The sequence below is a fragment of the Zeugodacus cucurbitae genome, chromosome 4 (genome assembly GCF_028554725.1).
Source record: "Zeugodacus cucurbitae isolate PBARC_wt_2022May chromosome 4, idZeuCucr1.2, whole genome shotgun sequence".
In the NCBI taxonomy this organism is placed as follows: domain Eukaryota; kingdom Metazoa; phylum Arthropoda; class Insecta; order Diptera; family Tephritidae; genus Zeugodacus; species Zeugodacus cucurbitae.
This window is the reverse complement of record NC_071669.1, coordinates 17,610,892-17,638,058: the sequence shown is the minus strand read 5'-3', so window position 1 is coordinate 17,638,058 and position 27,167 is coordinate 17,610,892. Positions and strand designations below refer to the sequence as shown.

Genomic DNA, 27,167 nt, shown 5'->3' with positions numbered 1-27,167 from the left:
CATATACTAGACACAGCAGCACTTGCTTAAATTTACAGGCATATTTGTTTACCCGACGCATTAATAAACGTAATTCACAAGAAGTGCGACACGACCACAATAAGAATGGTCAAAAGCATTGTTTGCTTAAAGCAAATTCTTTGTAACACTTCTCTAGAGCTGCAACGTCAGCGTGGAATAATTACTACACTGTCTCCACCGCCGCTGTTGTTGCCGCTGCTGCTGGTGCTGTAGCCGTGAACGCATTTAATTGCCAATATGGGCACATACGGCATATACTAAGTAGTACACCTGCAATCTGCAAATAACCACAGCAAATAAATTATTCACATAAAATAAGAGCTAAAAATATGTATGGCGCGTGAGTGCCAACAGAACTCACATGTCATGCGTGCAATGAACTTCACAAATGCCCTTTTTATTTTATTTTTTGTATTTTACTCTTTTGATCGACAAATGCATTTGCAGTGATTGCCGCAAAATTTAACAAACAAATGCAAATAAAAGCAATAAGCAAAAACAAAAGTTACAGCAGCAGCAGCGGTAGCAACACTACCTCAGCAAATGCGTTAAATGTTGACTCACTACTCGCTTGTTGTGACTGCAGCCAAATATGTACGAGTATATGTATGTGTCTACGAGTGTCAATTGTGTTGCTGTTATCTGCAATCGCACGCCTCCATACTCCATTCGCGCTATTTGAGGTGCATATGACATTTGCACGCACACCAAATCGTGTGTGTTTACACAACAACGTGACTTTTCATTTAATGGCCACTAAACAGCAAAGCGACAAAAAACAAACAAAAAATTGTGCATAAAAAAGTTTCAGTGAAAGAATACGCTGTGCACAAATTGAGCCGGCAACACTCAATGATCAAATTATTTTATTTACTTATTATGCAAAGCACACAACACAAAATTATAAACGAATTGCATTTATGCTGAGCCCTAATAAATTGAAATATAAAATGGGGTAAAAAGCATGAAAAGAAGCTGAGGTTTCCAACGGTGTTAATAATGTTGAGAAAGCACAACATGTTGCTGACTCCAAAACAACAGAAACGCAGTAGAACAGCAGAAGTGACAGAAATGCAGCAGGAAGTACCTAAATATGACATGCTTATGCATGCATGTGCATGCATACACACGAACACTCTTGCACTTGTATGTACGAAATTACAATTGGAGCTGCTTTGATGAGTAAATTGAGTTTAGTACTGAAATTATTATGTGTAAATTGCGTAATGAAAGTGAATTTAAAAACAACAAACGTCAATGTTCTGCTCAATGTAATTAAATATGCAGACACATGTACATACATATTTACATGCAAACATATGTACATACATACATATTCATGCAATACAAATGCTTGAAAGTGTTTGAAATGCAATTTCAATGTACGTCATCTAATGATAATGTACGTTTGAACTTCAACCAACTCATCAACCTGCAATGTCCGCTTTCAAATTTGTAATTTTAATAAAAAAATGCACACAACGTGCTTTGAAGAACAATTTTAGCACAATTATATTTTAAGTACTGGTTTTATAGTAATTTCCATTTTAAAATTGTGGTTTGTGCGGAAAATTTCCATTGAAAGTTAAGTGCTATAAATTATAAAGAGTGTTGTAATATTGAATGAAACAAAGAAGGTAGTAATTATTTTTATAAAAGTACAAAAAAAACTATAGTGTCAACAACAATGTCGTAGAAAAGTTATTGGTACGAGGGCTGCTATATATATTTCAACACTAAGTGTTGCCAGGTGCAATCTGACATTTCCATTGGAAAGTTTGACATTTTTTAGCATAGCATCACTCAGAACGTTTTATCATTTAATCGTGAATTGTTTTATTTACAGGGAATTAAAAAATTCATCTCGGCCAAAACATGGAATTAACTCGTGAACATTTTCGTGCGATCATTTTTCACAACTTTCGACGTGGATTATCGCGACAAGAGTGCATCGAAGAACTAAAATCTTTGTATGGCTATGAAGCACCATCCTATAGCACTGTGAAAAAACTGGTACAACGAATTCAATCGTGGCCGACGCTCGCTCAAAGACGAATTCCGTGAAGGTCGTCCAAAAACAGCCGTTGTGCCAGAAAACATCGATGCCGTACGTGAACTGATAATGTAAGACCGTCATGTAACATACCTTCAGATAGAGGCATGCCTATGCATTTCTCCCACCAGCATACATTCGATATTGCATGAACACCTGGCCGTAAAAAAGGTTTGTTCTCGTTGGATACCGCACAATTTGACAATCGCTCAAAAAAATTGCTTCGAAAATTGGTTTGAGCGCATGCAAAAGTGTATAAATCTTGGTGGAGAATATTTTGTAAAACAATAAAACCATTTTCGTTGATAAATATTCCTATTTTCATTATTAGGCCAGAAATATATATAGCAGCCCTCGTATAACACATGAGTATGGAACACTAAAATAGTTCTAATTTCTTCAGCAATATTTAATAAACTAAAGTGAAAACAGACTGTGGAAACCCAAAATGGAACCTACTTCTCGTAGCGCACTTCTAGAAATCGGAAACATTTGTAAGGACAAACATTTTTATGTTTTATACGTGACCTCGTATGTAAAGGATAATATACAAATTTAGTTACTCGAAAATATGTACAAAAAAAAGGTGTGTTCAAAAAATAACGGGAATTTTCGTATTTTTTAATATTTGACAAATGGATTTTTTTACAACGGAAACCTCCGCATTTTTTGCAACGAATTACAATATTGTTTTGTTTTTGTAGTTAAAAATCGCCAGATGTACAGCTTTATAGCTTTTTATGAGAAACATTTTCCAAATTTGTAGTAGCTCAGTACGAGATTGCATACAAAAGTAGATATGTACATATGTATAAAAAATACCTGGAATCATCAAAGGCAGTGAAATTCCCATGATCAATATCTCAAACAATTTTTCTCTTCCTTTTGCTGAAAGTCATCACTCAATTTTATTACCAGTATAATTGCTTATGGTCATAAATTGCAAAGTAATGACTTAGTAGTATGTAAATTTGTTTATATACGCATATGAGTGTATAATTTAAAAAATTGATTTATGGATTTCGTAATAAATAATACATTGTGCATTTCAAGTAAAGTGAAATTAATACTACAAACACGATCAAGTGCTCACATTAGTACTTTAATTGATTTCTAACATAGTCAGCAGTTGAGTTGTAATTATTAGTCACCACTTAGTTAACACCTACTTCCAATTAAATACTAAAATATCTTCATTGCATACTGCATGTTGTTAGTCATTAAGTAATAAATGAATAATGCTAGAAATTTAAATAAAATAGGTATTTAAATTGCTACAGATCTAATGATATCTGACTTATAATGTAGTTGAGGTTAACATTTCTAATATAATAAAGCGCAGTTTAAATAAATCACCACTGATTAAGGGCTTTATAATTGTTTCAACACCCCACTCATGCAAGCGCAATTTTCTTTATCGCAGTCATGCAGTTTATTATTATATAATGCGTATAATGCGGAGTATATACATACATATGTAAATATGTGTAAAAGTGTAAAATTGATGAATGCGTATTAAAAAAATTATTAACTTTTCATAGAACTGGATTTATTACCTATTTTTTTGTTTATAATACCGAATATTAAATTTTATTTCCATTTATTACTCAACACTTCCTGTTGGCAATGTGGTGAAATCAAGCCACTCCCATTTCCCTTTGAACGACATTTTTAATTTTGTCAGCTAACACAAATATTACTCCTGATATGTGACACCTCGAATCGAAAAATAGTCGAAATCGATCAATATGCTTCCCCAGCTTCTATATACCGAATATGAGAATATCCGTCCTTTCGGATAACCCAATATCGTATTTTCTTTTCGATTTGCAGAAAGTTTATGAAATCGATCCATAATTTTCGCTAGGTCCCCTGCTGTACCCATTATAATGATTTCCATTGAAAGAGAGAGAGAATTGGTTTTTGACAGTTGTTACTTTATTTGACTTAATTGCCTGCAAAAGTGGTTAAAAATTGAGCCTCTAGGTTCGAATTTATTCGAGCCAGCGCCATGGTTGTTCACTTGCCCGTAATAATGACAAACCCTTATCCATATAATAAAGTTAAATTCTTGGCCTTAACATTAAATTATATAAAACTAAAAAACAACAACCTTTATTACAACCTTATCAAGCTTTACAAATAGTATCTCTTGCTCAGTGGAATACGAGTATACTTATGAATATAAATTGCTCAATCATTTTTTGATAGGAAGATGAAGAAAGATTTAAAATTAAGTGACGGTAAGTCCTAGAAAAATGTTCTCTTGAACAACTATGAAGACGCTAGGGGATGTCAAGAACTTCGACGGTTATGTCCGGTTAGCCAAATGTATAAGGAAACGCAGACGAAATAAAGAACTTCGGTCTCGCAAATTTGAAGAGAGTTTGAAGAGAGGAAGATACAGATTTTATGAATTGATTGAATGATAATGATATAAGTTTCTGGGGATGTATCGCGACAATATAGGGTTCTTTTTAAAGATCTTTGGAAGCAATTTTATTGTTTATTACTGTTTGCTTAGAGAAGCCAGACAATTTAATTGAAATACTTGAGTAGGGGACTGTAAGACTTAGAAGAACATTGAAAGGTCTAATACAGTTGAACTTCACTAACTCTCCTAGTTACAGAAGGTAATTTGTATGAAATTTGAATTATATTGCCAATTCAACAGTTTGAGTTATGAAGAACTTCGTATTAAGGGAGTTTGAGTTATGGAAGTTCACTGTATGTGATTAATATAAATGCGATATATGATATATGTTACTGCATTACTACTTTCAAAAATATGCTGAGATCAAGCTTTCAGTACATACTAAATAAGACCTTTCCAGGTACTTTTCACACAGAATACATTGCTAAGCAAATGAGTTGAAATTGCATTGTAGGCAAAAATAAAGCAATATATTTAAAAAGTAGGCGCTCAAAAATATTGCAAACTTGATAATACTGTCATTAGTTATAGTTTTTTATGCATCATAAAACATTGCCGTTAAAATTTTTTTATCACATTATACTAAATAGTTTATATGCATATTCATATAGCTTATAAAGGAGACTAGTTAAGTGGGATGATAAATGAGTTATGCAAATGCACATAGCTATATAAATAGATAAATACAAGAATCACATACATATATACATATATTTACGCACGAGTTATGAATTATAATTATAATTTAGACGTCTGTCAACTCAGAAACAGGAAAAAATTTCTGTGGTAATAGTGACAAATAGATTTACATATGCATAAGTGGAAATTAATTTGTATGGCTTTTACTTAGAAGTGCATTAATCAAGATACTTTGTAGTCGGCATATGCTAAGCGTTGTACAGCGAACGTTTAATTGAATTAGACACTTTTCAGATAAAGAAAATTATAAGCTTAATATTAGCCACAGCACGTGCATTTCCTTTGGATGTAGTTTATATACATACACATTTACTTAGCTATTTATATCTGCAGCATTTAAGTCAATTAATAACGTGTGAAGTTGTCATTACACTTTGCATTTAGATTGCATTTTAAATTCATATTGAATTATTTCCTTATAATTACTTGGTAATTAATTGCAATGATATCACGATACAACTAGCAGTATATAAATTTAGATTTTAAAGCTTTAATTTTTATACTCTCGCAACAAAAGTTGCTATTAGAGTATTATAGTTTTGTTCACATAACGGTTGTTTGTAACACCCAAAACTAAACAAGTTAGATATAGGGTTATATATACCAAAGTGATCAGGGTGAAGAGTGGAGTTCAAATCCGAATGTCTGTCTGTCCGTCCGTCCGTCCGGTCCGTCTGTGCAAGCTGTAACTTGAGTAAAAATTAAGATATCTTGATGAAACTTGGCACACTTATTTCTTGGCACCATAGGAAGGTTGCTTTCGAAAATGAGCAAAATCGGACCACTGCCACGCCCTCAAAATGGCGAAAACCGAAAACACATAAAGAGCCATAACTAAGCCATAAATAAAGCTATGGAAATAAAATTTGGTATGAAGGATCGCACTATGAAGGGCCATATTTGGATGTAATTTTTTTGGGGAAGTGGGCGTGGCCCCGCCCCCTACTAAGTTTTTTGTACATATCTCGCAAAACAATAGAGCTATATAAACCAAACTTGCTGCAGTCGTTTTTTTAGCCACTTCCTAATACAGTCCAAAAATGAAAGAAATCGGATCATAACCACGCCCACCTCCCATACAAAGGTTCGGTTGAAAATTACTAAAAGTGGGTTAACTCAGTAACGAAAAACGTCAGAAACACTAAATTTCACATAAGAAATGGCAGATGAAAGCTGCACTCAGATTTTTTTACAAAATGGAAAATGGGCGTGGCGTGGCCACTTATGGGTCAGAAACCATATCTCAGGAACTACTCGACCGATTTCATTGAAACTTGGTTTGTAATAGTTTCCTTACATCCCAATGATATGTTGTGAAAATAGGCCATATACCAGAACTTTGAAGACTATCTGAATCGTTTACTTTACAATATATAAAATAAGCACTAGTGAAGATATTGGTGCAGAACTTTACACTATGTTAATAGTGTGGCAACCCCATTCTAAAAATCGCCGAAATCCGACCATAGCTTTTTAAGGCCCCATATATCGAACCCGAGGACCTCGGTGCTTCTATCCTAATATTATTGTTTCCAACATTCAATGGACTTTATACAATATATATGACGAATATGTGGGTCAAATTGTGTGTTATATAAATAAAGTTAAATAAATAATTTGCGAGAGTATAAAATGTTCGGTTACACCCGAACTTAGCCCTTCTTTACTTGTTTTATATGAAGTGAACAAAGTATGGTCAAAAATCACAATTTTGGTGATAATAATCAAAAAATAACGGAAATATTTTTTAAAAAGCCATAAATACAATCTTCAACAATAATATTGTCGCCTTCAAAATAGTTCCCATTCGATATTAAGCACTTAGGCCAGCTCTTTCGTTAAAACATTTTTCAAACTCGATTATCGGGACAACCTTTGGCTCTTTGAGCAATTTCTCGTTTGCTTGTAAAACGACGGCACTTTAAGGTTCTCGTTATTTTTGGAAATAGAAAAAGTCCAACGGAGCTACATATGTCTGGCGAATGTAAAGGCAGGGGCAGCGTTACCGAATTTTGGCCAAGAATTCACGAACGATTCAGCGAAGTGGGAGATTGTAACAAACAAAAATCGCCAAGTTCATAACAACAAGTCTAACTTTAACGGATGCTACAGACAAAGTAATAAATGAATACAGCTGAAAAAGGTATCGTACTTCAGGGCCATAGTAAAAAATTTAAAAATTTATAATTGGACTCTCAAAATCCTCATAATTTTAAAATTCCCGTTATTTTTTGAACACACCTCTAATACCGATAACACCATTCGAGTTCCTCCCATTAATAACAATTTAGCTTAGAATATAGATTTGAAGCAAAAACTAGCTTAAATTGTTTCAACTTCACATTAAGAATACCGTAAACTAAAACTCACCACACCCAATGGTATACTCTATATATAGAAATTCGTTAACTAACTATTAATTGAATAATTTTACTATAATATTATTTTTATTTACACAACAAAAAAATATATATTGTTGTATATAATAATGCCAGGACTTGCACACAACTGACTCATTTTATATAACTTCCTCACCCACAGCCTTCATGACACAACTACCAGAAATCATCCGATAGCAAGCAAAAAAACCCAACACATATTTTTTTTTACTGAGCCATAAAATTTTCATTTCTTCCGTTAAATAACTCTTTCGGGTTTGCTTTTCATTAATATTACCTCATTACGCGCTAAACTTGGAGAGCGATAGCAAATAACAACAAACTGCCGAAACAAGAAAACTCGCTTTTCAACCAACGCATTTCTAATAACGGTTACAGTGGGTTGAGATTGCCAAAAATTGTATTGTAGAGTAGTAAGAGTAAAATTCTCCTACAAATACAAAATTAAGCCTTTGAAAGAAACGTCATGAACCAATATATTTTTCTGGCAAACGCACTGAAATAAAGCAGCGGAATGAAAATATCAAATAATTACACAGCCACAAAAAAAATGTGTCGTGACCTGGGCGGATAAATTTAAAAAATTCGCCATATTGCCTTCGCCATTTTGAATTTTGAAAAGCCGACACAGTAATAGTAATCAGCGATCCCAAAAACCCAAATGTAGCGAGTTCCGAGCGATTCCGCTGAAGTTTTCAAAATAACGTCCGCCGTATTGGATCCACCATTTTGATTTTTTAAAAACCGACACCGGATTCGTAATCAGCGATCGTCAAAACCACAGAATAACAAGTTTCAAGCGATTCCGATGAAATTCTGATGGGGTTAAATGGACTTCGGATTCGAATTCAGCAACCACGTAACCCCCCGGTCACGGCAGAAATTTTTTTGGTACGGCTGTGTTATTAATGATATTCTTGAAATCTATCGATTTCGAATACCGTTATACGAAATACTGTTACTGAATTATATTATAATTGGAGTGTTATGAGTACATGTTTCAAGTCGCTTTGAAGAGGCACTTCATTTTTCTGAGAAACATTCTGTTACTCCTAAAATTTACCGAACTCTCTTATAGTAAACTACTTCCGACTTCCTAATTATTGAAATCGATGGTACAAAATACAGTCCTGAGAGGCATATTCTTTTCCGTATTTTACCAAAACACTAAACTAGTAAAAGAAGACACATATGAGAGAATGGATGCGATTTTCTCTCTCTCTCTCTTTGTCAGAACTTACAATTATGGAAAATCTGTCATTTGACTCATCCGCTTCCGTGTTAAATTTTACACCAGCTTTAGCTTGAGATAATCAGAATCACAATTACCATCCTATAATTTAACTAACAGGTCTTCCTGTCTTTTTACACAATAATTAAATTCATAGCAAATAAGGTTGTTATTCCTATGAATTGTATCTGAAATTCTCAGATATGTTTTACGGTTTCTTAGAAAAAATAACAAAGCAAAAGGAATGACTTATGCTAATTAGGCCACACATATCGGTACTGGCGTTGAAATGTCGTCGGAACGTGCCATAACTTATAAATTAGAGATTCAATTTGGGGTAATAAAATGTCGTGCAAATAACTGAATATGTGAGAGACATTTGAAAACAAACTCTATAATTTATATATAATAAGACGTCAAATGAAATTTGTGCGGTTTGGGTAACTGACCGTTATTTCTAAGAAATTATTATATAATCTATAAAAACAAAATTGTTTCTATAAATTATTTTTGAAGCTGATTTTGATGAAATTTTCACAAACAAATATTTTAATATTTTAAATATTTTATTTCAAACAAGTAAGGAAAGGCTAAGTTCGGGTGCAACCGAACATTTTATACTCTCGCAATTGATTGATTTTATTCTATAAAGATAACACAATTCGACCCATATATTCTGTATAAAGTTCAATAGAATAACGAAAATCATCATAAATAGTATATGGGGACCTAATTCCTAAACCGACTTCACTCGTTTTCACCACCATGATACAATATATCGAAGACTATACGCTCACTTAATTTTATATTACTTATAATTAGGTATATGGGATCGGGGAGAAGTTATTATCCGATTTTAACCATTTTTGGTACAAAGACAAACCGTTATAAGAAAAAAATTCTTAGTTATATGGGTAGTAGGGGTAGTTGTGAACCGATTTCGCCCATATTCCACACGTGTCATCAGGCTGTCAAGAAAGTGTTATATACCGAATTTCGATCGAGTAGTTCTTGAGATATGGTTTTTGACTCATAAGTGGGCGACGCCACTCCCATTTCCCATTTTGTAAAAAATTCTCAGTGCAGCTTGCTTCTGTCATTTCTTATGTAAAATGTGGTGTTTTTGACGTTTCTCGTTAGTGAGTTAACCCACTTTTAGTCATTTTCAACCTAACCTTTGTATGGGAGGTGGGCGTGGTTATTATCCAATTTATTTCATTTTTGGACTGTATAAGGAAACGGCTAAAAGAAACGACTGCAGAAAGCTTGGTTTATATAGCTTTATTGGTTTGCAAGACATTTACAAAAAACCTATTTGGGGGCGGGGTCACGCCCACTTTTGCAAAAAAATTACATCCAAATGTGCCCCTAATGCGATCCTCTGTTTCCTCAGGGTGCCGAGAAACATGGGTTTCAAGTTTCATTAAGATATCTCAATTTTTACTCAAGTTATCGCTTGCACGGACAGACGAACGGACAGACATCCGGATTTCAACTCCACTCGTCATCCTTATCATTTATATATATATAACCCCATATCTAGCTCTTTTATTTCTTGGTGACACAAACAACCGTTATGTGAACAGAACTATAATCTCTGTGCAACATGTTGCGAGAGTATAAAAAAGGAATTTTCATAAAAAATAGTTTCATATTTTATATATTTTGTTTAAAAATTTTTTGTTGGAATAAATTATCATATAATTATTTTTTTAAGGAAAATTTCAAAAAAATTATTTAAATAATTTAAATGTTTTATTTAGAAAATTGTTTGTTGGTATAAATTATTTTTTTATGGAAATTTCACAAATAATTTTTAAAATGTTTAATAATTTATTTAAAAAAATGTTTGTTAATAAAAAATATTATGAAATCATTTTATGGGAATTTTCATAAAAAATATTTTACGCCAAAAATACTCATAAAATCCCACAGTGCAGCCGCCATGGCTTGACGCATGAAAAACTCGCATTTTCATTAACCGCAACAATTTAGCAATAATTTATTTACTTTTCCTACTTCAATACGCAGCTTAAGTAAATGGAAATATGTATGTACTCACTAAAGTGTTTGCGCTCCTTAACGGTGTAGTAAACATCTTGAAATTCGACATCTTTCGTTGGCTTCAGACAGGCGGTATGCTCCATCGTGGCGGCTTGCTGGTTGACTCGTCTACACTCTTTTTTTTATGTATTTTGCACAATAAATTGTTTTGTTGTTGTTGTTGAAATATGTTTGGAATGTTATTTTTCTAACGCCGCATTTATTCAGTTTTTTTGTTGTAGTCAATTCTTTTTTTATCGCTCAATTTACCTTTTCGGTGGAACGTGTTACGCTTTCAAAATGTTGCATTAGTGCATGATTGAGTTGAGTTGAGAAGTGTCTGAAGCATGAGTACTGCAAGTAAGTACAAAAACAAAGTAATTTAAGACGCATTGTAATTGAGTATTATTATAATTTATCGTCAATGTTAATATGAAGCTCTTTATCGCATGCGCATACAGAATTGTTTTTAATAAAAAGTTGAAAAAAAGTCTCAATTTACATATAAAAAATAATTTAAATACAAAAATGTATAAATATGTCTATATCTATAATATAAAACTGACTCATATAATACCCGCTACATACAGTCATGGTTCAAAAAAAAATTATAAACAGCTTTATTACGCAATACAAATGATTTAAGTGAGTGTGAATATGCATTTTAATTGCACCATTTCAAAACTTTCCAAGCAATTCGATTACTAAATACAATTATATGGAAGATTATAGCGTCAGGCGCGCGTTTAAATAATTTAATTTTGTATTTAAAATGCACGTTTTTGAATTTAAGAGGCTCAATTTTATTGCATAACATTACTGTTACTGCACGTAAATTAGGTCTAGTGCAATAGAGTGTGAAGAATTAACATTAGTTTTGAACATTCTCTGTTAGTTTTGCATAATGAAGCGGCGTTGAAAGCGAAAACAAATGCTTAATCAAGCTTGTGTAACCTAAATAAATATATTATTAACTTTGAGGTTAATTTTTCAATTCTTCCTATGAAAAATATACAAGTAGGTTTTAAAAAGTGCTGAGTAAGACACAGTTCTAATTGAAAAGTGAACAGACACGTATATCTTTTCAAGTACTTTGTATAACGTGTTTCTAAGTAATTTACAATATTGAAGTAATAAATAAAACTATATAGGTCTAAAACTTTGCTTCCGCCGTTTTCCAATAGATGTCTCTAGGGTCAAGCACTGGTCGATTAAATCGTTTTATATCGAACTTGGACGTTTGTGTCAACATTAACCCAACAAAATATTTGTAGAGATCTGTTTGCATCCCAAACTTATTCTCAACTGAACATGTCACTTTTTGAGCCGAATTCTCGACATTTGCGGGAAATTTTGCTTTTCTTTTTAAATTCCAAGAAAAGTGCGACTGAGGCTCATTGACATTTGTAAACGTTTTTATACAAAAACAAGTTCGGGTGTAACCGAACATTTTATACTCTCGCAATTTATTGAAGAAATTTTATTAAGATAACACACTAATTTACCTATAAATTCGGCATAAAGTTTAATAGAATAACGAAAATCATAGCAGCTGATCGTTAATTGAGTAGCCGTACGCTGTACGAAAGGCAAAAATTAGTATTTCAATTATAATCTTAATGTATTAAATTTATTTGGAAAGTACCTTAATTGATTCAATCCGTAAATTTCCCCTTTAATACCCTTCTCACCCAGAACTTAATTGATCAATTAACCGGTCTTTACTCGATTAAAGCGCTAATTGTAATCGATTTACTATACAAAAATCTTAATTTACTACATTAATTTTTAATCAATTACAAATCAAGTTGGACCTGTAATACAACTCTGCGACTTGTTGTTTGGTAATGGTTATTAATAAAATAGCAACTAATAAACTTCTAGTAAATAATAAACTTTTTATGAACAGCAAAAACAAAAATATATAATAGCTGATCGTTAATTGAGTAGCCGTACGCTGTACGAAAGGCAAAAACTGGTTTCTCAATTATAATCTTAATGTACTATATTTATTGGGATTTGTGAAAAACTGGTTTCTCAATTATAATCTTAATGTACTACATTTATTGGGCTTTGCGAAAAGGTATTGTTTTTTATTTGGTATGTAGGCTTCATTATTAGAAATTTGTGAGTATTTCTCGAGAATTTAAGAGCTGATTACCATTAAAATGAAGCATACAACAAATGTATATCCATAATTAAAAAAATAAATATATTTTCAGCTCCGTTGAATTTAATTCGACCAGAAATTTCATTCGAAATGATACAAATTCTATAATAAGTTTCAATAGCAATAACATTAAAAAAAACTTCTGATCAGTCGGTTTAGCAAAAAGAAAAGAATTTGATTCATTTTAATTAAAAACTAAATAAAACCAGTTCTATATTAAGTATATTTAAAAAATTTATGACCTGATATATTTATTTTGATTTTTTATTACTAATTATATATATTATTTCAATGTTTTGCAAACAATTATAATAAATTTCTGATAAAACCTGTTATTTGGTTTACTTAATGTTTTTGATTTTTTAAGTATTATATATTTTTTTTTTTGTTTTAATATGTTATATATTTTTTTCTGATTCATGATTAACTAATTTATGAACCTTATTCTGTGCAACCAGCTAATAAAAATTCAAATAAAGTGCGAAAACATGAGTACTGAGAAAACGAAAATAGGATATACTTTCCTCAGGAGCGAATAAATTGATCGAAAGTGAGGCCTTCAATAGTTTGAAAAAAAAATTTTCGATTGGTCTAAATGTGAAACAGCTACAGGAGCTCCTGTACATATAAGATACCTTTATAGTCAATGTCTGGAACTGTGATTTTTGGACTGAGTTCCATAAGTATAAGCAGCAAGTCCATAATTTTGCAGTAGATATCTATCTCACTACATAAGAATATGCAACAACCAACCAAAAAGATTTTTTGAGATTCGCTCTGAACTTTTGAACGGGACACGAGTTGGCAGTCGAGACATTACAGCGGTCTCAGTTACCATGAATTGTTGAAAACTCGAGAAAATCAGTAAGATAGAGTTCACAGAATGTAGGGCATGCTATAGTGGCGAAGAAACGTTAGAGCAGCTTCCAGATGATTCTCCAATGCTCGAAAGTTACGTAAGATCCAAGGTTGCATAATAAAATGCTTTAATATATAATTTAAGAGCTTATCGGCCGCAGTCTGCCAGGCGTCATTTTTATACTCTCGCAACAAAAGTTGCTAAGAGAGTATTATAGTTTTGTTCACATAACGGTTGTTTGTAAGTCATAAAACTAAACGAGTTAGATATGGGGTTATGTACATATATCAAAATGATCAGGGTGACGAGACGAGTCAAAATCCGAATGTCTGTCTGTCCGTCCGTCCGTGCAACGGATAACTTGAGTAAAAATTGAGATATCTTGATGAAACTTGGAACACACGTTCCTTGGGACCGTGAGAGGGTTGCTTTCGAAAATGGGCAAAATTGGACCACTGCCACGCCCACAAAATGGCGAAAACCGAAAACACAAAAAGTGTCATAACTAAGCCATAAATAAAGTTAAAAAAGTAAAATTTGGAACAGAGGATCGCACTAGGAAGGGGCATATTTGGATGTAATTTTTTTGGGAAAGTAGGCGTGGCCCCGCCCTCAAATCGGTTATTTGTATATATCTCGCAATCCCATCACACACCATGAAATTAGTTGAAATCGGATAATAACCACGCCCACCTCCCATACAAAGGTTAGGTTGAAAATTACTAAAAGTGAGTTAACTCAGTCACGAAAAACGACAGAAACACTAAATTTCACATAAGAAATGGCAGATAGAAGTTGCACTCAGATTTTTTTACAAAATGGAAAATGGGCGTGGCATCGCCCACTTATGGGTCAAAAACCATATCTCAGGAACTACTCGACCGATTTCAATGAAACTTGGTTTGTAATAGTTTCCTTACATCCCAATGATATGTTGTGAAAATAGGCCAAATCGCTTCACAACCACGCCTACTTCCTATATACCAGATCTTTGAAGACGATCTGAATCGTTTACTTTACAATATATTAAGTAAGCACTAGTAAAGATATCGATGCAGAACTTTGCACAAATACTACCTTTATAGTGTGGCAGCCCCATTCTAAAAATCGAAGAAATCGGACCCACCATTAATGGGTTTTCAAGGCCCCATTAATCGAACATGAGGACTTCGGTTCTTCTAACCTAATATTATGGTTTCCAACTTTCAATGGACTTTATACAATATAAAGGGTGATTTTTTAAGAGCTTGATAACTTTTAAAAAAAAAAAAACGCATAAAATTTGCAAAATCTCATCGGTTCTTTATTTGAAACGTTAGATTGGTTCATGACATTTACTTTTTGAAGATAATTTCATTTAAATGTTGACCGCGGCTGCGTCTTAGGTGGTCCATTCGGAAAGTCCAATTTTGGGCAACTTTTTCGAGCATTTCGGCCGGAATAGCCCGAATTTCTTCGGAAATGTTGTCTTCCAAAGCTGGAATAGTTGCTGGCTTATTTCTGTAGACTTTAGACTTGACGTAGCCCCACAAAAAATAGTCTAAAGGCGTTAAATCGCATGATCTTGGTGGCCAACTTACGGGTCCATTTCTTGAGATGAATTGTTCTCCGAAGTTTTCCCTCAAAATGGCCATAGAATCGCGAGCTGTGTGGCATGTAGCGCCATCTTGTTGAAACCACATGTCAACCAAGTTCAGTTCTTCCATTTTTGGCAACAAAAAGTTTGTTAGCATCGAACGATAGCGATCGCCATTCACCGTAACGTTGCGTCCAACAGCATCTTTGAAAAAATACGGTCCAATGATTCCACCAGCGTACAAACCACACCAAACAGTGCATTTTTCGGGATGCATGGGCAGTTCTTGAACGGCTTCTGGTTGCTCTTCACCCCAAATGCGGCAATTTTGCTTATTTACGTAGCCATTCAACCAGAAATGAGCCTCATCGCTGAACAAAATTTGTCGATAAAAAAGCGGATTTTCTGCCAACTTTTCTAGGGCCCATTCACTGAAAATTCGACGTTGTGGCAGATCGTTCGGCTTCAGTTCTTGCACGAGCTGTATTTTATACGGTTTTACACCAAGATCTTTGCGTAAAATCTTCCATGTGGTCGAATAACACAAACCCAATTGCTGCGAACGGCGACGAATCGACATTTCACGGTCTTCAGCCACACTCTCAGAAACAGACGCAATATTCTCTTCTGTACGCACTGTACGCATTCGTGTGGTTGGTTTAATGTCCAATAAAGTAAACTGAGTGCGAAACTTGGTCACAATCGCATTAATTGTTTGCTCACTTGGTCGATTATGTAGACCATAAATCGGACGTAAAGCGCGAAACACATTTCGAACCGAACACTGATTTTGGTAATAAAATTCAATGATTTGCAAGCGTTGCTCGTTAGTAAGTCTATTCATGATGAAATGTCAAAGCATACTGAGCATCTTTCTCTTTGACACCATGTCTGAAATCCCACGTGATCTGTCAAATACTAATGCATGAAAATCCTAACCTCAAAAAAATCACCCGTTATAAATAAATTGCGAGAGTATAAATGCACTGAGAATTAGTTTTAGTTTTTACCCTATATACTATCGCATTTTCTACTAATTTTTTTCTTTGAAAAATTTAATGCGAATACAACGTTTTAAAAATTAGCACGTAATGTAATTTTTTGTAATTTCTGCAAACACAAACAATTAGCATACGCGTACTAACTGTTCAAGTGCTGCAAAACAATTTTTAATATGACATAACATATTCGAACTGTTGGCGCTACAACCAACTTGAGACGTTTTCGCATGTGTGTGGTATGTACATATATGGAAGCAAATAAAATTCTTTGTTGCTTAATAAACATATATGTAAATTCATTATAAATAAATAAATAAGTATAAATTTACATATTTACATAAAAACGGATGATTGATTGTACGTGGCGTGCGACTTAATAGCCAAACAATCACTTACTTTCTACACATTTGCCAAGCCGACAGCTTCATCCATACAAAAAATGTACATTTACATATAATTTTTTTATTATACTTCTTTGCCTTTCGCAAATAAATCATAATTCTTTATCTGCAGCAAAGCAGCCAAGCAGCGCCAGAAGAAACGTGTGTGATTCATGTCTTGGCTGTCATTAATGACGCCTCATTAAATATGCGCATACGCAAAATGTGTTCACATTTTTTTCTAGCTAGCCGGTTGCTTCAACGGCTGCCTGCTTTTTAAAAGTGCGATATCAATAGTGTAAATAGCGGGAGAAGAAAAGAGTCTTAGGTCAGTAATGCCAAATATTTTCGACGACTTTTTTTGTATACATTTTTTGGTATTTTTCCTCTGCCATTTTCCTGTTTGCCATAAATTGCTTGACTTCTGTAATTTTCCTTTTCGCTGAAACGAGTTTTCAGTTAAGTGTTTTCGAATAACCAGTAAACATTTTATCGACGGATATCCAATACGACTAAAGTTGGATTTTTAATTAGTTTAATGTGATTGCTTTGACAGTTAGAGACAGTGAGACGGCATTTCTGTTGTGTCTATCTAATGTATGTGCATATGTTAGGCATATTGATTATGCAGAATATTCCAATGGGATTGGTTTTGTTTTGTAAAACTTTTAGAATTTCTCGTTCGCTTAATCATTTGCATAAAAGCAAAGTATTTTTTCAGCCTCTTATATAATTTGTAGTGAATTGTTGCTGGTATTTTATACCTTTTTATTGCCTGCTCTGAAATTACATATACACAAGACGTTTTTTTTTTGAGATTCTACTGCATCATTAAAGTTTTGTCGCGTCATTCCAATTAGCTGTGTCTCTTTTACTTTCCGTTTTGCTAATCACCGATTCCTTTTTACTTTCAACAAATCTTAAAACCATGTCGTTTACTAAAAATAACTTTTGTCCATTTCTCAGAATTGAATTTTTAAGCCGCGCCATACCGTACCAAGTCGAACTATCTTCAGCTGTCCTTTATTTTTGCCTCAACCAAGTGTTATTTAGTATTTTTTATGGCGATTTAATAATCATTGAAACGGCTGCGGTTATTCATAGGACAAAGTCGCATATGTACATATGTAAGTATGTATGTAAGCAGAATATTTCTGATTCCTCGTTCAGTTCTCTTTGCAATTGATTTCGTATTAGCGCAAGATAAGCTGCCTTCGATTCACTAAGCTTTAGAAAGAAGGTAATCAAACAAGCAGGGTATATAAAACGAGAAAAGTAAGAAATGGAACAAACTGGAAAACTTGTCATAAACAGGTATAATCACACAGAATTGTGTCTTTAAAAAAACTGGTATAAATTTTATAAACTGGTATAATCATGGAATATTGTATTTAACAAACAACTGGTAAAAATGTCAAAAACTGGTGTAATCACATAGTACTGTATCTTAAAAAAACTGGTATAAAATTAAAAACTGTAATAATCACGCTGTATGACAAATGGTAAGTTCATAAAATGGTATAAAAAAGTTTGATTGAAAAAATTTATATGAATGTATTTTATTACAAGATTGGATTGTATAGCTACAACTCCGTAGGACAAATGTGTAATTATATTAACACAATTGTTTCAATTTTACCTTCATTAGTCCTTCTTAACTGCTTAATTAAAAAAAAAAACATTATTAAACGCGTTCAAACCGATCCTTAATTAAGTCAAATTATAAAATAATCTAATCAGGAAAACAAGGTAATTGAATCAATTAAGGGACTGTATTATAGCCTTTTCGCACAGCCAAATAAAATGAATACATTAAGATTATAATTGAAATACCAATTTTTGTTTTTCGCACAGCCAGCTATTCGATTACCGATCAGCTGTTATGCATTTTTATTTTTGCTGTGCATAACAGGTTCAAATTATAAAATAATTTAATCAGGAAAAAAAGATAATTGAATCAATTAAGGGACTATATTGGACTATAGTTATAGCCTTTTCCTTTCCTTTAATTTCCTTTAAATTTAATACATTAAGATTATAATTGAAATACCAATTTTTGTTTTTCGCACAGCCAGCTATTCGATTAACGATCAACTGTTATACATTTTTGTTTTTGCTGTTCATAACAAGTTGGTAAATTTCGTCACCTGATTGCTATTTAATCAATAACTACAACCGAATTTCCAGAGTGGACAACTACTATAGAGTTCCATTCCAGTTTCAACTCGATTTGTATTCAATTAAAAATTAATGTTGTAATTATGTAGCTTTAAACAAGCAAATGCCGGTTAATTGATCAATTACATCCGGTCCAAAAAGGTTATTAAAGGGAAAATGGGAATGAATCAATTAAGGTCTGATATACATACATAGTCTTTTTTAAATAATTTCCGCTTAAAGAGGCGGCATAATCAATTAAACAAAAATGCAATTGCATACTTTAAACATTTAACTGGATTTTCGAAGATTTGTGAGCGGAAAAATGGATAAAGACAGCCAATAAAACATTAGTATTGTAAAAATATTTAGTTGCACCCTATTATTTGACTTTTTTCAATGAAGTATTTTGAAAAATTATTAAGAGTCAATTAAAAATAAATGTATTTTTTCAATAACAATTTATAATTCACCAATCTGTTTTTAACCGATAAAAGATTCAAATATGTTGCGAATTGATAAAGTGTGAGCCAATTTAGCGAAAAGAATGGAAAATCTTTTATTGCTACCAGTTTGAGAATTTCAAATCAATCGAATTGATAAAATAAAGAAATAAATTAAATATTATTATGAGAAAAAAACAAAAGACAATACTAAATATATAACAAAATAATTATTAAAATTTGAGAATTTTTTGTTTTCCTTTTTATTTCATTTCACTTCTCTTTTGTTTATTATTTTGTTGTTTTATCAATTAATTACGTATTTTACCGAAATTTTATCAAACTTGTTTCATAACTGTGACGTCAAAATAAATATTGCTCCAAAATGTAAGCTCTCATAAACCTACTGCCATCAATATATTTCTATGTCATATAAAATTACTATTTATAAACTATTTTGTCTACGCATCTTCTGAGCCATAAACATCTTACTAACACGCACACATCATCATTATGCACGCGTTAATTAACAAAAACACATAAATAAATAAGTAGAATAAAAAAAATGCAAAATCAGTTAAAAACAAAAAAAAATTATAAAAAAAAATAATTTTAATAAGCAAATTGAAGTGAATGACTTACGAAAAATCGAGGACTGGATTGAGCATGGAAAAATAAATTGATTTGCAGCAAAAATCTTTAAGCTGAATCAGCATAAGCAAGTTCGATTTGTATTTCCTACTTCACTACATATACATACATACATACATATTTCTAGAAGCTGCTTAAACTATTTCGCCACAATGAAGCAGTTACGGAAAGCCAAAATTTTTGCTGTGTCATGCGTACGACTTATTAACATAATTATGTATGCATGTTAACATAACAGAGCTATGTTATATTTAACAGCAATAGGTTATTGAATGTATTGAGTAATGTTACTGGGATGTGTAATTATGTAAAATTAATTATTATTTAAATGTGAAAAATGCTAGATGAAAAATAGAACATTAAATCCGTCAAGTGTTTTTGTAGCAATGACTTCACACATGCAAATTGAATAGTAATTCATTATTCAAACACCTAAGTACACACTTGGTTTTGCAGCTACTGTTAAATTTAATTGTCAAGCGGTGAAATTGAGCGTAACGAAGTTAAAAGCTTGCATTTGACTTTAGTTGTAAGCAAAATTGTTTATTCATACAAAGTGAGACTATTTACACACTGTCTACTATGCAGCTATGAAACTATGTAAAGCTGTGAGTTTGTAATTAAAACAGCGCTTAGAAGCTAACATTACATAAGTAACTGTAATGAAGTTCGAATAATTATTGGGTATTATTGCATCCGCAATTAAAAACTATGCAATCGGCCGATAATATACACACACGGAAAAAAATTCTGAACTTGCAAATTAAAAAAGTACACGAAACAAAACGATTTTCAGCGCAAGTAATCATAAACATCGTGAGTATTGGAAATTACATACGAGGTGTATTCGAAAAATAACGGTAATTTCCTTTTTCTGAAAAAAATATTTATTCGTCGACATTAATGTTGTCGCCTTTAAAATAGTCTTTTTCTTCTTCTTGACTGACGTAGACACCGCTTACGCGGTTATAGCCGAGTCCACAACAGCGCGCCACGCATCTCTCCTTTTGGCAGTTTGGCGCCAATTGTTAATACCAAGTGAAGACAGGTCCTTCTCCACCTGGTCCTTACATCGGAGTGGAGTCTCCCTCTTCCTCGGCTTCCACAAGCGGGTACTGCATCAACTTTCAGAGCTGGGACACTTTCGTCCATTCGAACAACATGACCTAGCCAGCGTAGCAGCTGTCTTTCTATTCGCTGAACTATGTCAATGCCGTCGTATAAATCGTACAGCTCATCATTCCATCTTCTGCGGTATTCGCCGTTGCCAATGCTTGATGGACTATAAATCTTCCGCAAAACTTTTCTCTCGAAAACTCCTAGAGCCGTCTCATCGGATGTTGACACCGTCCACGCTTCTGAACCATAAAGTAGGACGGGAATGATGAGGGACTTGTAGAGTTTAGTTTTAAAATAGTCTACATTCGGTATTAAGCACTTAGGTCAGCGTTTCTTCCAATCTCGAAACACTTCTCAAACATGATAATTTTGGGATAGCCATTGGCTCTTTCAGCGATATCTAGTATGCTTTTAAACGACATCCCTTTACGATTCTCTTTATTTTTGGAAATAGGGAAAAGTCAGATGGAGTCATGTCTGGCGAATATGAAGGCTGTGGCATCGTTACGTAAACGTTATTAGAAGAAACATTTTACAGATCTCTCAGTTTTGATTAGAGCTAATCGCCAACCGAATCGTAGTCACATACTTTCAATTAAAAATATTTTTAAAATTTTTTTATCTTGAAACGTGTAACCGATTTCCTGGAAAAGAATTCAGTATATTTGTGGTATAGAAACCGTTTGAGAATGCTTAAGCCAGCGTGAGCAGAATTTGCTTATTTGAGTATAATAATTATTATTGTAAAATACGCCTAAACGCCAATTACACGTTTTAATTGTTCAGCTATAAAAATATTAAAAAAACTTTGTATGGGTGTGTTTAGAAGACAATCAGAGCTGATGACTTCATTAAGCACATTGTGACTTTATTAGGCAACTTAACCCAATTTTAATAAATATATTACATACATACATATACAACTGTACATACTTATTATTTATGAGATAGAAAATAGAGAAATATAATATTTTAAAAAGAGGAAATTTTAAAACTGCATAAAATAAAAGAAGCTTTAGGACATTATACGGAAAAGCCTTACTTTTAAGAAGAAAATCTAAAATATACTAAATGAAAAAATATTTATTTTGAACTGAAAATTATATAGTTAGAATAGGTAATTTATGGCTCAAATGTGTATAACAACATTGTTATTTATCGACAATAAGATTAAAAATATTTACGTAAAATAAATATAAATTATTCGGTTTAATACTCTTAACTCTTTTTTTTCTCGTCTCGTCAATTAAAATGCATGCAAAATTAAGCTTAGCTAATATGCATATAATTTCGAAGAAGCTTAAAACCAGCGGATATAACCGGATGGCAATTTTCGTCGATGCGGTTCAATCGGTTGGAATTGTTTGAAATTATTGATTGAAAGTTCAAGGTTGTTTTTATATTCTCGCAACATGTTGCACAGAGTATCATAGTTTTGTTCACATAACGGTTGTTTGTGTCACCAAGAAATAAAAGAGTTAGATATGGGGTTATATATATATAAATGAACAGGTTGACGAGTGGATTTGAAATCCGCCTGGCTGTCTGTCCGTCTGTCCGTGCAAGCGATAACTTGAGATAAAATTAAGATATCTTAATGAAACTTGGAACACATATTCCTTATCTTATCATTCCCGTCCTGCTTTACGGTGCAGAAGCTTGGACGATGTCAACATCAGATGAGACGACACTTGGAGTTTTCGAGAAGAAAATGTTGCGTAAGATTTATGGTCCTCAGAACATTGGCAACGGCGAATACCGCAAACGATGGAACGATGAGCTGTACGAGTTATACGACGACATAGACAAAGTCCAGCGAATAAAAAGACAGCGGCTACGCTGGCTAGGTCATGTTGTCCAAATGGACGAAAACGCTCCAGCCCTAAATTTTCATAAATAAATAAATTAAATTTCACATAAGAAATGGTAGATGGAAGCTGCACTCAGATTTTTTTACAAAATGGAAAATGGGCATCGCCCACTTATGGGTCAAAACCATATCTCAGGAACTACTCGACCGATTTCAATGAAACTTGGTTTGTAATAGTTTCCTTACATCCCAATGATATGTTGTGAAAATAGGCCAAATCGCTTCACAACCACGCCTACTTCCTATATACCAGAACTTTGAAGACGATTTGAATCGTTTACTTTACAATATATAAAGTAAGTACTAGTGAAGATATCGGTGCAGAACTTTGCACAAATACTACGTTTATAGTGTGGCAGCCCCATTCTAAAAATCGCCGAAATCGGACCATAGGTTTTCAAGGCCCCATATATCGAACATGAGGACCTCGGTGCTTTTAACCTAATATTAGGGTTTCCAACTTTTAATGGACTTTATACAATATATATGACGAATATGTGGGTCAAATTGTGTATTATATAATATTAATGAAGTTAAATAAATTGCGAGAGTTTAAAATGTTCGGTTACACCCGAACTTAGCCCTTCCTTACTTGTTTTTTTTTTAATATTTTCCACTCAAAATCGACTTTAGATTAATGACAATTGAGTTCAAAATAAATAAGAAATTAAAAAAAAAAAAAATAAAATATGAAAACTGAAACTATTCAATTCGGTTTTTGGTTCTAAACTGGGTCACAGTACTGAACAATGTTCAATATAACGACTTAAGATTAAAAAATAGTTATTTTTGAAAACTATTAAACATTTTTAAACACATATGGGTTTAGTATTTCATTTTTTAACAACAATTTAAGTTTGTTCAAAAAAATATGTTTGAAATATTTAAATTTATATCTTATTATAATTATTATTTTATATTATTATTAATATATGTATATTATATTATTGTTATTCTACTCTTTTATTTTTTTGTTAAACCAAATCTGCATATTTAATTGACAATATTCATTATTTATCACAATTTCATTTATTTTAAATATTTAATTTTTATTTTCGAGACACTTACTTTCACAATCAGAGCTGCAGTCAATATTCTCGTTTCACTTACTGACTTCAAATGCAAATGCACACAAAATCGTAGCCGGTTTCAAATTCAACAATTGATGTTTAGCACTTTTGGTTTATATGTATAAGCGCACATTTATTTGTTTCATTTAATTTTTTTTTTTTTTGAATTTTGTGATTAAAAACAAACACACAGAATGTTACTCGCAATTTTATCGGTGCATTGCACGCCAAAACAAAATTTAATTGTTTTTGCGCGAGAGAGAAAAAAATATAATTTTTTAGCAACAAACAAATTTTATGCATCAAAGGCTTTGAACTTTTAACTGTTCAAAACAACTGGCTGTGTTTAGACAGATTTTTTTTCGAATTATCATACAACTTGTTTTTATGCAGAATTTCTAATGCAAATTTTTATTACAACTCACACTCTTTGCATTTCAATTAGAAATAAATTATTGCAAACCATATTTTAGCGCATTTCATGTGCTTGTTAATTGAGTTGCTTGTTCTGGATGTGATTTGTGTGCGACGCTTATTAACGATAAATATATTTTTGTTGGGTGGCAAGCAATTAGCACTGTTTATTACAGATTTTTTACTTTTTTGTTTTTGTAAATGTGTTTTTTTTTTCGTGGAAAATATGTTTTTAGTAGTATTAAACACTTTTATAAACAATTGTTTCTGAGAATTTGTAATATTACACTGTTTTATAAACTGTGATCAACTGTCATGCGTTTGCTGTTTATATCATGTTATATTTATTTGTTTGTTTACAGTTCTCATAACAGTTTCATGTTTGAACATGTCTACTATTTACTGTGAATGTTAATTTTTTTGTTATTTGTTTTTAATTTATATATTTTTATATTTTATTTTATTAATCAAAATGCGCACAACACAATAACAACAAATATTCTTCAATCTGCACTTTGCTTGCTAAAAATTGCTAATTTAATTCATTGAAATTAGAATTAATTAAAAAAAATTTGCATTTCGAAAAAATAACGGCAAAGTCTGCACGCGATTTTTTATTTTGTTTTTTTAGTACACTTTTTAATTAGTTTTTATTTTAAATTAATTTTTTTTATTTTTTATTTCTTTTTTTTCTTCACTTTTTATACACTCTCCTTGCTGGTAGTAACAAAAACAAAAACTGAAAGGGTTCTCTGTATGCTTATGTCACTTCGTAGCTTGCGCGCCTTTCGTCCGCTTCACTGTGAAGCACAAATGCGAATGAATTCATACGAAGTTGGAGCTCGCCGCCAAAAGTCGGTGCGCCACACACCACACCGACCAGCAACAACAAGCGGTCGAGCAGTGCTGTTGCTCATGCTGACGCTGGCGCTGCCGTTACTTTTGCCTCCTCTGCTACGCTGCTATTGTTTGTTTGTATGTGTGTATGTGGTTGTTTCACACAGAAAACAGTGGTCACTTGCTATAAGTTTGGGGTTGTCGGCAACAACAACAACAACAACACATGTTGTATAAACAGCAGCAACAGTTGTTCTTTCTGTTTTTATTTGTTATTATTTAAATTTGCATTACTGTTGTTGTTGTGGTTGTTGTCAACAACGAAAGCGAATATGCAAAGCAAAATAAATACGTAAAAATAATAATTGGATGTGTATGTCTGTATGTATGTGTTGTATTGTATCTCAAATAAACAAATAAGCGAAAATTGGGTATGCCGCGTATACAAAGGCAGAAAATGAAATCGTAAAAAAAGGAAAAACAGCAACAACAACTATGCGTAAAGACGCCAAAGAAAGGTATGCATGCGAAAATTTCCGTAATTACCGGCAAACTCAAAGTAATTTATTTTCATTTAATTTGTTTTTGTTTTTTTTTTTGTTCTTATTTTAATTTTACTTTCAAAGCGATCTATTCTTTTCATCTTTAAGTTATAATATTATTTTGTAATTTTTAATAAACCAAAATTATTGTTTATATGAACTTATGCATTCCTTATCGTCTGCCGATATTTTTAGGTTAGTTTGTTGACATGGCTTTAATTATAGACAACTAGAAGTTATAAATTTAACTAATATAAGGAAATCACAATCATTATAGTAGCTCTAGTAATTCAAATAGCTCCGTATAAGTGACAATTAAGCCGCAGACTGTCTTAGTTCAGTTCTTCTGACTATCAAATAACTACATACAATCCATTGTTGTTTTTCTCTTTCCATTTCCATTGCTGAACATTGCACGTACAAGGCATTCCCGGCCTAACACTTTCTTTTCTTAGCATATTTACTTAACATTGTGTTTCATATTTATAGCAATGTGTATGAGCGTACAACAGGTCAAAGGTTATCAAAGCTTAGCGCAGTCACAATGCAATTTTTTACAAAAGCCAGTAAAAATATTTGTGTTTTTCTTTTTCACTATTTTCGTTATGGAAAATATTTGTGATCCTTCGAGTGTTGATGAAAGTACTCATTCTATTTATGTAGAATATGCCATGAAAAAATAAAACTTCATTTTACTTTTCATGTTAATTACGTATACGACCTGGTGTCAAGGAAACATTTTTTGAAATATGTACCTATTCTCTAGAAGTCAATTGAAATAATAATATTAGTCAAATGTAGTATAATGGGGAATGTTAGACTAATCTAAATAATATTTTATAGTTGTAGTTGCAAAAAAATAAGAAAAAATATATATAATGATGATGAATTATGTTAGTAATAGTATGAAAAAATATATAAAATTGTACAAAATAAAATAAAAAAACCTAAAAAATTTCACATAAATTGAATCGAATGGGGAGGTCTAGTGGGTAAAATTGTGAGTTAGACAAGTAATTTAAAATTGTAATTAGACATTGAAATAATTCACGTACATACACACATTCTATAAATGACATTATTCCCATCCAACTAGCTTACACACTGATTACATTAATTTTTAATCTTATCTGTCATACAAGTAAACTGTGTGATTATAAATACACAATTGTCTTTCAATCTCTATAAACAACTAAGT

General features: G+C 32.4%; 1 protein-coding gene across 1 annotated transcript in view; it reads right to left on the bottom strand.

The window, feature by feature from the left end:
- LOC105215923 (ATP-binding cassette sub-family G member 1) overlaps positions 1-25,405 on the bottom strand; it is a 39,726-nt gene extending 14,321 nt beyond the window's left edge. Inside the window, exons 1-2 of the mRNA XM_011190119.3 lie at positions 24,175-25,405; positions 10,900-11,234 (exon numbers count right to left, since the gene is read on the bottom strand). Of these exons, the coding sequence (XP_011188421.2) occupies positions 10,900-10,984 (85 nt within the window). The 5' untranslated portion in view covers positions 10,985-11,234; positions 24,175-25,405. The remainder of the gene's footprint in view (positions 1-10,899; positions 11,235-24,174) is intronic.
- Positions 25,406-27,167: the final 1,762 nt, after the last annotated feature.